The 12,648-nt window shown below is 37.0% G+C and overlaps 1 protein-coding gene across 4 annotated transcripts in view; it reads left to right on the top strand.

The window, feature by feature from the left end:
• Positions 1 to 12,648, top strand: part of FNBP1L (formin binding protein 1 like) — a 93,651-nt gene that overhangs the window by 71,007 nt on the left and 9,996 nt on the right. For 3 of the 4 annotated variants that reach the window (XM_054037000.1, XM_054036999.1, XM_054036998.1), the window contains exons 7-10: positions 97 to 225; positions 5,434 to 5,580; positions 7,072 to 7,275; positions 9,623 to 9,781. In XM_054037000.1, the coding sequence (XP_053892975.1) occupies positions 97 to 225; positions 5,434 to 5,580; positions 7,072 to 7,275; positions 9,623 to 9,781 (639 nt within the window). The remainder of the gene's footprint in view (positions 1 to 96; positions 226 to 5,433; positions 5,581 to 7,071; positions 7,276 to 9,622; positions 9,782 to 12,648) is intronic. The other variant, XM_054037002.1, reaches the window with a different exon arrangement.

The following is a 12,648-nucleotide window of genomic DNA, read 5'->3' as shown; positions in this document are numbered from 1 at the left end:
TTATGTAATTGATGGGAAAGCTAGTTAAAGTAATGTTACATTTCTTTTGAGAGAACACGAATGAGGCATGTTTGTACTGATGTGACTTCCCATTAGGCTAAGCAACAATTAAACCTGCGTACACACATGGCAGATGAAAACAAAAATGAATATGCTGCACAACTACAGAACTTTAATGGAGAGCAACACAAACATTACTACATTGTCATTCCTCAGATTTACAAGGTAAAACAATATTTAATACAATTAATTCCTTTATTTTTTGAGGGGGAAGAGGATTTCAAAATTTTAAAAAAGAGATCATCTTGGTAGATCACTTCAACACCTAAACTGATATAAGATATTTAAAGCATATATGTCTAGATTTTTATTAGCTTACATGTATTGTTCATAGCAATTAGATTTAGAAATGTAATACTGTTATAGTTTCTGTGAATATTGTTATAAATAGCAAGCTTCCTTTTGTTTGCTTAAATACTAGAATCATATTGCAAAAGAAGAAAATGTTTCTTTCAAGGACATAGATTCTGTGCAGCATTCATTTAATATAAAGTGATCAATGGATGGCAACAAATGGGAAATCCCTCAAAGGTCTTGGAAGTCTGTTGAAGCATTTGGGATAACACTGGGAACTTCACAGGCTACTCCTATAACCGCATTGGTCGTTGGGGCACCATCATTGATGAGCAATCAACCAATTGTCTCCACCCCTGACAATTGTGTGTCAGTGCAAAGTCCATTCTTGTCCACTCTTTTATGTTGTCAATCCATCTCTTCTTCTGTCTACTTCTTCTTCTCTTCCCCTGTACTGTCTCTTGGAGAGGCCAGATCTTGGAGAGGCCAGATGATCTTGTTACATGGCCATACCACTTCAGCTTGCGCTTCTTCACGGTCATCAGGAGGTCTTCATATGATCCAGCGCATTGGGTGACGATTTTACGGAAGTATCTCATCTCTACTACCTGGATTTTCCGTTCAAGTTCTGCCGTAAGGGTCCATGTCTCGCACACATACAGAAAAATGGAGATGACCATTGTGTGCAGCAGTGTCAGTTTGGATTCCAGGGAGATGTTCTTATTCCTCCAAATTGGCTTTAGCTTTGCCACTGCTGCTGCTGTTTGCACAGTTCTTGCCTGAATTTCAGTGATGATTGCCCCTAAATACTTGAACTGCTTCACTGTCTCCATCCCTTGTCCACTGACAGTGATATGTGAGCTGATCCCATCATGTTTGTTTGTCATCAGCTTGGTTTTCTCTGCACTGATTTCCATGCCATATTTTGTGGAGGTTTCATCAAATTGTTTCACAGGATTGGCAAGTTCATCTTCGCTGTCTGCCAAGTCATCAATGTCATCAGCGAACCGAAGATTTGAGATTGTTTGCCCCCAGTGGTGACTGTGCATATGTGATCTTCTAGGGCATCAGTCACTATGCGCTCCAAGTAAATGTTGAACAGTGTGGGCGAAAGAAGGCAGCCTTGCCGGACTCCAACAGTGGTGCAAAACCACTCTCCTGTTGTGTCATTGACGAGAACTATACTGCTGGCCTTGGCATACAGTTGTTTAATGGTAAGAATAAGCTTACGACCAATGTTGTACTTCTTCATGATGCCCAGAGAGCTTCGTGCCATACTCTGTCAAATGCCTTCTTGAAGTCAACAAAGACGTGGTAGATGTCCTGCTGGTGTTGTAAGTACTTCTCACATAGAACACGAAGGTTGAAAATCTGTTCTGTAGTACTTCTTCCAGCACGAAAGCCAGCCTGTTCTTCAGCGATGATATTGTCTGCTTGTGGCTTCAATCTGTTCAATATGACTTTCAACATCACTTTGCTGGGATGGCTAATTAAGCTTATGGTCCGGTAATTTTGACACAATTGCAGTTGACTGTCTTTGGCAGAGTGATGATTAGTGACTGTGTCCACGTGGAGGGCCACTCATCGGTCTGCCAGATCTTGTTACAGATCTTGGTGAGTACATCTATTACTATTTCTGCTCCGAATTTCATCAATTCGGCTGGGATGTTGTCAATACCTGCAGCCTTTCCATTCTTGAGTGATTTCACAGCTGTCTCCACTTCTTCACATAGTATTGGAAAGTCATCCTCCTCTGTTCAATCTGGGCTGTCTAAGATACTAGGATCTGCATTTGTCTGGTGATTGTATAGATCAGAGCAGTAGTTTGTTCACCTATTGATGACGTCCCTTTCTTCTGTAACTGTTCCCTTCTTTGTCTTGAATTGTGTTAGCTTTGGTCCATCTTTTCTTCATCGGATCTTTTGCAGCTTGGAAGGCTCCTTTGCTATTTTTATTATTGATACACTCTTCAATTTTAGAACATTGTTTTTCAATCCATATCTCCTTGGCCACCTTCATTCCTTTCTTGATCTTTCTGCCAATCACTCTGTATTTATCAAATCCCTCAGTGCTGTTCTTGTCTCTCTTAAGTTCTCTTCTAATATCACACACTTGTAGTGTTTCATTTGTGACCCATGGTTTTGTCTTCTTACGATGTTTCCCAAGGATGTCCATTGCTGCCTCATTCATTACAGCCTTGAAATTGTTGGTCATTGTTTCTACGTCTTCCTCTAGAGCAAGCAGTGGGGCAAATTTTCTGCCGATCATTGCTTGGAATGACTCTGCAACGTTTCAGTCTCTGAGTCTGGTGAACTTTGGCCTGATGATTTTCCTTAACTGCAGCCAAAAATTTAGCATTACAAGGTCACTTCCAATATCAATACCAGGAAAGCTCCTTGTTTTAGCTCTGTTAATCCCAGAACGAAATCGGTGCATGCCAGGTTGATCATCTGGATGCTGTATGTGCTCCTAATGTGTTTGCAAGAACCAGATTGTTATAGATGACAAACTCCAAAAGTCTCAATCCTCTCTCATTGGTTACCGCATTACAGAAAGGGCCGCAATAACCTTGCCAATCAGCCTATGCGTCAGTACCCACTTTAGCATTCCAATCTCCTTGTACAATCAGGATAGCTTTCTTGTGTACCTTATCAATGATGTCTTGGAGCTGACTGTAAAAATCTTCAATTTGATCATCGTTATGGTCTGTTGTAGGGAGACAGACTTGTACCACTGTCATTAAATGGTACTGCCTTTAGATGGACATGAGTCCGGGGGCAGAATAGGCCCACTGCTCCTCCTGCATCTCATAAGAGGCGACTAAAATGGGGCTGCCTGGAGAGGGATGGGCTCCACCCGGTTAGAAATTTGCCCAAGACTCACCATATGGTAAGCAAGTCAACAACGTCCATACCGGATTGATTGCAGCCCAGGCTGTTAATGACTGCGCCATCCGTCTCCCACCAGGGCAGATGCGACAAGTTTACTACTGGTGTAACCCCAACAAAGAGGATCCGTGGAAGAGATAACATCACCACAGCCACATGGAATGTAAGAACATTGAGACAATTGGGAGGTTGAAAGAACGCATCTGAAATGGTACAATATACCTAGCACCTCCTAGGAATCTCTGAGGTCAGATGGAAGAACTTTGGAGAGGTATTAACGGAAGAAGGCCATATATTCTATTACAGTGGAGAGGACAAACATGTCAATGGTGTAGGATTTCTTGTGCATAAAGATATCAAGAATTCAGTATTAGGATGCCGCCCAATGTCCAGCAGGCTTATTTCCATCCGTCACAAGCTACTACTCAGAATCAAAGTGAGAGGAAACAGAGTCAGAATGAAAACCTTGAATTCATTTACACGTTTAATAACCTGAGAAAACTTGAGATTTTCCAGGAGCATGGGAGAGGATCGCAAAAGAATTATTTATTTGAAACTCTAGGAATCCCATGAGGAAATTTTTTTTTCCTGGTTAAAAACTTAGTTTTTTTTTATCAGTAAAGAATGCTACCTCCAGTGGATCTGTCAATAGAAGACTAAGGAAGGAATTGTAGAACATATCTGAGACTGCAGAAATCCCTGTATTAAGCAAAGACCCAAGAGGAACATTTTTTGATCATTTTTGTTTTCTCTTTTGATCAGAGACTTGGTTTATTACATTTCTCCAGGGTTAAAATAGTTTTTTTGTTATGAGAAATTACTCTTGTTTCCTGAAGTCCTCAGCAAATATGATCCCAAAGACCTAGTTTTGTTTTATTACAGTGACTTTCAACCTTTTTTCATGTGCGGACCCCTAAAAATTTTCATATGGAAGGTGCAGATCCCTTTGGAAATCTTAGTCATAGTCTGCGGACCCCCAGGGGTCAACAGACCACAAGTTGAAAACCTCTGTTCTATGGTAACAGAAGCCTTTTGCAGACCCCTTAGATATAGTCTACAGACCCCCAGTGGTCCATGGAGCACAGATTGAAAACCACTTTCTAAGGCTCTGACTTAGCACTTCTTTTTATTGTTTGTTTGCAAGTGTTGAGTAATATTTACAAGCAAATAATTACATGACTCAGCTGTTATAGTTTTATCTCAGGGAGATCATGTGAGATGCTGCTTGAGACATCTGCTTCTGTTAGGGTAGATTTAGCAAAGGCTTAAGCCTACCTCAGATCCCAATTATTGTAACTAATAGGCTGAGTTTTCAATAGATTTTATAGTGTATTTTTATAGTAAGAGTGGGATGAGCTCTGGATATGCATCATTATATAAATAATGGATTATTTTGTTTTTGTTTTTAAATTTGCTCAAGGGTCTCTGGGATTTTGAACTTACTGGTCCCTTTTTCTGTTTTAAATGTAGGACTAGCCAACATCCTATGAGATACTTGGATAAGAAATGGTTCTAGTTGGCTTTCATTACAAAGCTTATGTAACATTGATTTTTTTCTTATTTTCCAGCACACGTCTCTTGCAGGAAAGGGTTTGTGTCTTAAATGGGATATTAGAATTGTGTCTTATTTGTACATGATATTCATATCTTTTCCCAATGTTTTTAATAATTTCTTTTCTATTGGCAATGTATGTGAAATGGAAGGAAAGTTCAAAACAAAAACAAGACTTAAAAAAAAAAAAGCCTCAAATTTTTGTCAGCTAAGACTAGAAAGAATTACATGGGTGGGGGAGGTTAGAAGGTGGGAAATTCAGCCAATTGTCCTACACAATTTTCCAATTTTTATCTGAAATGTTTCTTAGTTAAAGGAAGTGTCTATGTGATTAACGGGGTGGAGGATAGAGAGGAGGAGCAGACTGTGACAATAGGAAGCCTTGTGTTTCCAAATATTGTCTTTAATAAAGAGTATCCAGTCTTCCTGATTACACTGTGTTCTGTACATCTTTTGCTAAAAAGGTGTCAGTGACAAAATGTATTTATAGAATATTATTTTTTATCTAATTGTATTCAGTTTTGTCCTAATACTGGACAAAGAAATTCCATACTTTGTTATAAAATGTCTCCTGAATCTGCAGTATAAACAAGGGAATATCAGTAAACAAAATCATATTATCTTTTTTCTTCTTTGTAGCATCTTCAAGAAATGGATGAACGGAGGACCATCAAGCTTAGTGAATGTTATAAAGGTTTTGCTGATTCTGAGCGCAAAGTTATTCCCATAATCTCTAAATGTTTAGAAGGAATGATTCTTGCAGCAAAATCAGTTGATGAACGCAGAGTAAGTGAATTCAGCTCATTTTCTTTTTTAATATGCATGAGTAAGTTAACTAATATGGGAGCCATGTGGCATATTATTGAAAGGGGGGAAAATACACTAAATATTTCAGATTTATATTGTCCACTTATCTTTTAATCTAAAAAAGCCAAATCCTGAAGTTAACCTCGTCTTTGAGCGTTTTACCTGAATAAAAAATGAGTTATGACTTCAGGATTTAGTCAAAATGCTAATTTCCTGTTTTGATGTCAGTCGTCTACATCAAAACTTTTTCATGCTTTTTCATGCTTTTGGCTCATCTCTGTTAACGCAACCCCACTGGTACTTAGTACTCAGGTTGGCTTTGCACAAATGATCACTCCATCTTAACAGTCTGTTTTGACAACTATGGTTGGGTAGCCAGGCCTGGATTAAACCAATGTGAGTTTATGATCGGGATGCTTCTTGACTGGGAACTGGGTTGACATCAATTTATTTTACATGAGCTACTGAAGAGCTGTCTGAAATAGACAGACAGCAGTTTGATCTCGCAAAGAACTAAGTGTAAAGACTGATATGGTTGTAAAGTCCAGTACTCACAAATTAGAAAATTCCAGAATTGTCTGCTTGTGCAACCTTAATTTGACCCCGTGGTGCATACCTTTATGACACGGTCTTTAAATTATATGATCACACAATATATATGTAAGATACTGTATTATGGGATTGATCCTACTCACTGAAATGGGAGTTTTGTCATTGACTTCAGTGGTAGCTGCACTGGACCTTATGTTAGTAATATATAAAAACAAAACATTTTATAAAAATAATTATATTGGGAAAGTATTTTTCATGTGTAGTTAAAACAATTTATAGAAAATAGTATATATGAAAGCTCACTAATATTTCTGAAATAGGATGTATAAAAATTAATTATTACTGTGGAATGAAGGCAGATGCAATATTTGGTTTAATCTATAATATTAATATTTAAAACTCCTGTGTGTTACAGTATCTAAGTGTTATTTTACAGATGGAAGATTTGAGTCAGAGGGATTTATTGACATACCCAAGGCTATAGAGGGAGTCAGTGTCAGAATTGATCCTATAAATTTTGGATTTCAAGCTTCCCGGTCCCACAGCTTAGCCACTAGACTACACCTCTGAATAGATTAGATCAGTGATTTTCAACCTTTTTTCATTTCTGGACCCCTAAAAAATTTTGAATGGAGTTGCGGATCCCTTTGGAAATCTTTGACATAGTCCTTGCACTCCCAGGGGGTCTGCAAACCACAGGTTGGAAACCTGGTTTACGTGATAGTACAAGTGCTAACAGGAAGACTGTATTTGTAAATGTAATTATTCATTTAGAAAGACTATTCATGTCTGGAATTATCTTTTATGCAGTCCATATTGCTTCTGTTGTCTTAGGTGAGCATGTTTATAGCAAGGCAGTGCAGTAAGATTCATATGTGCAGATTTTTTTTTAAGCTCACTAATGTTGCTTATATACAGGATTCTCAAATAGTGATAGACTCCTTCAAGTCTGGGTTTGAACCTCCTGGAGACTTCCCATTTGAAGATTATAGTCAGCATATTTACAGGACTGTCTCTGATGGAACCATCAGTACACCAAAGCAGGAAGGAATGAAGATTGATTCAAAAACCACTGTGGGCAAGGCTAAGGGCAAGCTGTGGCTTTTTGGAAAGAAGCCAAAGGTAAGAATTGTGAAGTTACTATTCCCAAATGAAAATGTGCTCAGGATTTGTAGTTTGTCGTAGAAGGAATTACTTCTTTTAAAGGTGACTCACAAAAGAAAATTAAATTACATGCTTTCCCCTTTACTTTGCAGGTAGAGGTACCAAATGGATTCTACTATTTGTTGCTGGTTTTGAAAGTTTGTGATAATATTTTCATAAAAATGCTTTCTGTTTGAAAACATGAAATATTTGGTCATATAGTAAAACATCTAATTTTTCAGAGTTTCATATGGGCAGGTGCCAAAGGGAAAGCTTAAGACTAAACAAATAAAAGAATTAATAGTTATAAACCTACTTTTGATAAAAATGTTAGAACAGAGATGTTACTCCTCTCTTACTTCTGTGCATGTAGGTTTAATTGACACTTTCTGTGAAAGATGCCTTCATGGACCAACAAAAGGGGCCACTAATACTGGTGTTGGCTATTTAAATAAGTAATTGAACATACAAAGATTAAATTACATATATTTTAGATCTTTTTTACTTGTTCCATATTAGAGCGTATAAACAAATCATTTAATTATTCCCACAAATTTTAATGAGGACTTTCAATGCTGCTAGTCAGTAGCAACTTAGTGAAATAGAAAAGCTTTATTATGACGAAAGAACTACTCTCCAGACTTCTTTCCAGTTGGGATTTATGTTTTTGCAGATAATATTCCAGATACACAAGTCTTCTCTAAGGGGAGAGATAGAATATCTAATTCCTGCATCCTCCTCATAGCACATTTTCTAATTGCTCCTGTATGGTAGCAATGAAAACCTGGGTTATTTACTTTTCATCCACTGTAATTATTAACTGTAATATATCACTTTATCATGCTAACATATTTTACTAGTATTTGTCTAGAGGGCTACACACAAGATTAGGACTGAATTTAAATTAAAGGACACCATCAATTTGAAAATCATACTTCTGCCTGAAAATTTTAGCCATGGTCTCATCTGGTGTAAATTGGCTAGTGCCATTGAAGTAATGAAGCTGTGCTGATTTACACCTGCTGAGGACCTGTCCTTTTGTCCTTACTTTAGTTACAGTTAACACCTAAGATGACTGTAGTTGAAAGAAGGTATCAGGGAAAAAAATTCTCTCTCTTCCCCAGTTTTACTTTGTACATTTGATAGCACTTTGTATATTGTCACAGTTTCCTTTGTAGAGTCATGCTACAATTCTGCAAATACTTACACATTGAGTAGTGCTGCTGAACAGAGTGGACCAAATCATGCATAAAGTTAGTCATATGTAATGGTTACGTGCATTGCAGAATGGAAGCTTATGTCAGTGTTTCTCACTTTCTGGGGGGGGAAACAGTAACAAAGGAGCATACTTTTTTTTTAAGAAGTATTTTTAAAAAAATCAGAGCATTATTTAAACAATTTATAACAGAAACTGGATTTTTTTAAATTGAGTTTAAAAAATTCTGGTTGGCAAACTAGCTGGATGTTCAGGGTAGCCTTTGTGACTCGATGTATCTGTGAATCTGGTGGGTCTTAATTTGCATTTCAAGATACTCGACCTCTTTGTAGATGGTAAATTCAGCTGCGAAAGTAGTTTTTTGAAAGGGGAAAGAACTATAGAAGATGGAGGAGAGGTGTATAGCAGGTGAGGGAAAAGCAGATTGGAAAAGGAGTAGGGAGGAGGCGAAAAGGTTAGAGGTGGGTGATTTAAAACAAAAGTGAAGGAAGAATGAGGACATTAAAGAAGCTATAATGGCAAGGAAAGCCATACACCTAATGTTAAAGTCCAAAGGCAGTGAATCTACCTTACCTACTTCAGTAGTTCCCCACAGCTGGGATTACAAATTTGTCTTTCTGTGACTGACTTGTTTAGGGACATCATAATGGTAATTCTGGGTTTAGCTTATCACATATAATGGAAAAAACCTTACAGAGAAGGAGGAGCAGTGCAGGGTGAGGAAGAGCAGGAGTCCAGAAGGATAGTAACAAGGGTTAGGGAATACTGAAGATGCTATTGGGAAGTATAAAGGAAGGAGACTATCTCAGGTACTTGGGTATTGCTAGGATCTCGGAAATTGGGTGGAAAGTATTCTTAAACTTGTATCCTTTATCTGCACCAACTTTAATCAAAAGACTAATTCTGAATAAAACCGTTTAGAAAAATGACTATCTTTGCTCTGCAAGCTATTTTAAAGTTGATACAGTTATGGTGGTAAATCTTCTAGTAAAACATGCTATGAACCGTTTTTGTGTTGGATGGAAATTTTGTTACTGAAAGACAGAATTTTCATTTTAAAATTACTTTGAACATTTGGCTTATTTATTCCTTTCTTTATTTCCATATTAGCCACAGTCCCCACCCCTTACCCCTACTAGTTTATACACATCCACTACTCCTAATGGGTCCCAGTATCCCATATTCTCCATTGAACCAGTGCATTATTGCATGAGTGACATAAAAACAGGGAAGCCCAGAATTCCTTCTTTCAGAAGCCTCAAAAGAGGGGTAAGTTTGATAAGCAGTTGAAAATGCATGATGGGCTATGAAGTGTGTTTGTGGTGTGGCTTTTCTGATACCCTCCACCCTCATTATAAGGCTCACTCTGGTATAACACTCTGATCAAAGGTCACTTTTAGGGTACTTTGCTCTCTATTACATAATAGTTACCTTCATTTTAACAACTTTTTATAACATTAAAAATGTTTGACTCCAAAAGGAAAGTGTTATAAAGAGGGTGCTGAGTATGTGTTTGAAATCTTTTTTTGTTGTTGTGCACATTCACAAATGTCTTACCTCCATCATGTAATGCATTTTTGCAGTAATTTATCATTGGGTGTATAGTCATCACTAAAGAAATTGACATGTCTTATTTGCTGATGTCTTGCTAAAATAGTAGAAGTTGATTTCTGAGAAACTGAATTAAAAGGGGAAAACCCATCTCTCGTTGTAGGTTAAATGCGAAAGTGTGCAGTTTTTAACACGTTAAAGCATCATTCGTTTCTTATAATGGATTAGAATTTTTTTAATGTAACGAACATTGATATTTAAATTGCTTTGGCTTCCTAAAGGATTTTTTTTTGTAAAATACCTTCCATCAATTATAAATTACTACTAAATGTCACTTTCTGAGATTTATTAGGGGAATGCATTTACTAATTTATAATAACATATTCAGCAAATAGAATTTGTTCCGTTGACAATAAAATTTAAAAGTTGAAATGGTTTCCTAGAAACATATATTGTACTAGTGAAAAATGAACTGGCATTATCCCATTATGTCAGTGAAACATAGTCTGCCTTGTTTATGTAAAATTTATAGCATTTGTTGATCCCCATAATCAGAAATTTAGATATATTTGGTTGGATTTATATAATTATTTTTCTGATATTGAAAATTAAATAAACCCTCTGTTTCATACTGTTTCATACAACCATGGCGGATTCTGTTGCTCTAGAATGGAGATCAAAGTCCAACGTCATATGACATTCCAGTTAATGATTAGAGGAGCCCTGGCTGTCAATTGATTACATTTCAGATTATTTTAAATTTACATTCTTTAATTTACCTTATCTAGTGCCTGGTTACTCCAGGCCCTCAAGTTACTCTGTATACCACCCCTTATATACAGGAGCGTAGGTTGCAGAAGACTCTTGTGGACATCTAAGATCTTTATGAAGGACAGATTTCCCCTTTCTCTCCTTCTGTGTCAATTGATCAAAACTTGCTTTGGTCAGGAGAGTATAAGGAAACTCCTTCAATGCTGTTCATTAATGAGGTATGGGAGGTTGTTGAAATAACACTAATCTTTTGCGCTTTCTCCTGATTACTGAACGTGCCTGCTACTGACTCAGGAAGCAAGGCCTGATAGGGGTTTTAACCAAGTAGGCCATTTTATTACATGTAAAAATCATCTAGTGGCAATTTTACGGCATGAACAGAAAATGAAGTGCATCTTAAAAGAAGTTTTTTATTTTAAAACGCACTGATCACAATGCAAAACAGAAAGGTTAGCGAATGTGATCAAATATGGCATTATTTAAAATTTACAAGGATCATTCAAGCTTCTACAGATCTGAGCTCAGCTCAGTGGAAGTCCCACAATACCAAACATTATTCTCTCTTGTAAACCTTCAGGGCAGCAAATATAATTGTTTGTTTCATTTAAAAATTTTTTGCAATATCATGCAAGAACTTTAAAATACTACTTTAACCAATGTCAAGGGAACTGATACATCCTTTTCCAAGCTGAACATTTTACCATAGTTGTAAAAAATTTCCTGTCATATGGCAATTTAATATTGTATATGTTTTCCATCAAAATATATAAAAATATTTAAGATATTGTACATTGTCACTATTTAACACACACAACTGTGATTTCCACTCTTTTATTGCTGTAAAACATTTTCTCAATGGTATTGACATTCTCTGCTATCAAATGTCATTTTAATTTGCTTTGTTTTTTAATTTAAATTCACCAGTAAATTGGCAAATAATATGCACAGAAGCTGAGTATGTTGGATATTTTGTTTAATTGCCCTGTCCAGGATTTCACTCAAGGAATATTTGAACAAGGCCATAAACAGGAAACTGCTCTCATTACTCTGTGCTTCATGAATCATCAAAACTCCCCGTCAGCAACTGTGTGTAACAGAAAACAAATTCAAACTGTAGGGGTTTTCTTTGTTCACTGTTACCATGGCCAATCTGAAATGAGCAGAAATGCAGCTATGTTGTTTATTTAATGTGAAGGAGAAACCCAAATGTCATTCCATGCTATAAATCAAGGGAAAGTGATTCTGCAAACCAGACACATCAGATAATGGGTAGTTTTTGTCACTTATTTGTTAAAATGCATTATTATTTATTCTACTTCCAATTTGTAATTGTCAAAGAGTTTAATGCTGTGAAAGGTGCTGGCTTCATAGCAGTTTGAACAGAAATCCCAGCCTTAAAACAGGCCTATCATAAGCAATGGAAGTGCAAGCCTCACCCATGCTTCTCTGCCAGTTCTCCTCAGTGCATGTCTGGGGAGATTACCTCTAGAAAGCAGAGTCGTTCAGTCTATGTCCCTGTTACATTATTAGAATTTACTGAGCTTGCTAGCCAGTGTGTTATTAATAGAGGTGGATTTTTAGGTGGAAAAGGTAGAAACTTGGATTTTTAGGTAGAAACTTGTTAGAAAGTTGCTTAAATGAAACCTCTAACCTTTCATGTATGCCACTCGTCAGCAGTCAGACAGTAATACCATTTGGTCACAACTGATGTGGTGAATATGAACCATTGATACATTGATGAAAGGCTTCAGAGTAGCAGCCGTGTTAGTCTGAATCTGCAAAAAGAACAGGAGTACTTGTGGCACTTTAGAGAC

The sequence above is a fragment of the Malaclemys terrapin genome, chromosome 8, assembly GCF_027887155.1.
Source record: "Malaclemys terrapin pileata isolate rMalTer1 chromosome 8, rMalTer1.hap1, whole genome shotgun sequence".
Lineage (NCBI taxonomy): Eukaryota > Metazoa > Chordata > Testudines > Emydidae > Malaclemys > Malaclemys terrapin.
Note: the sequence above shows the minus strand (reverse complement) of the source record. Positions and strands in the feature narration are given on the sequence as shown.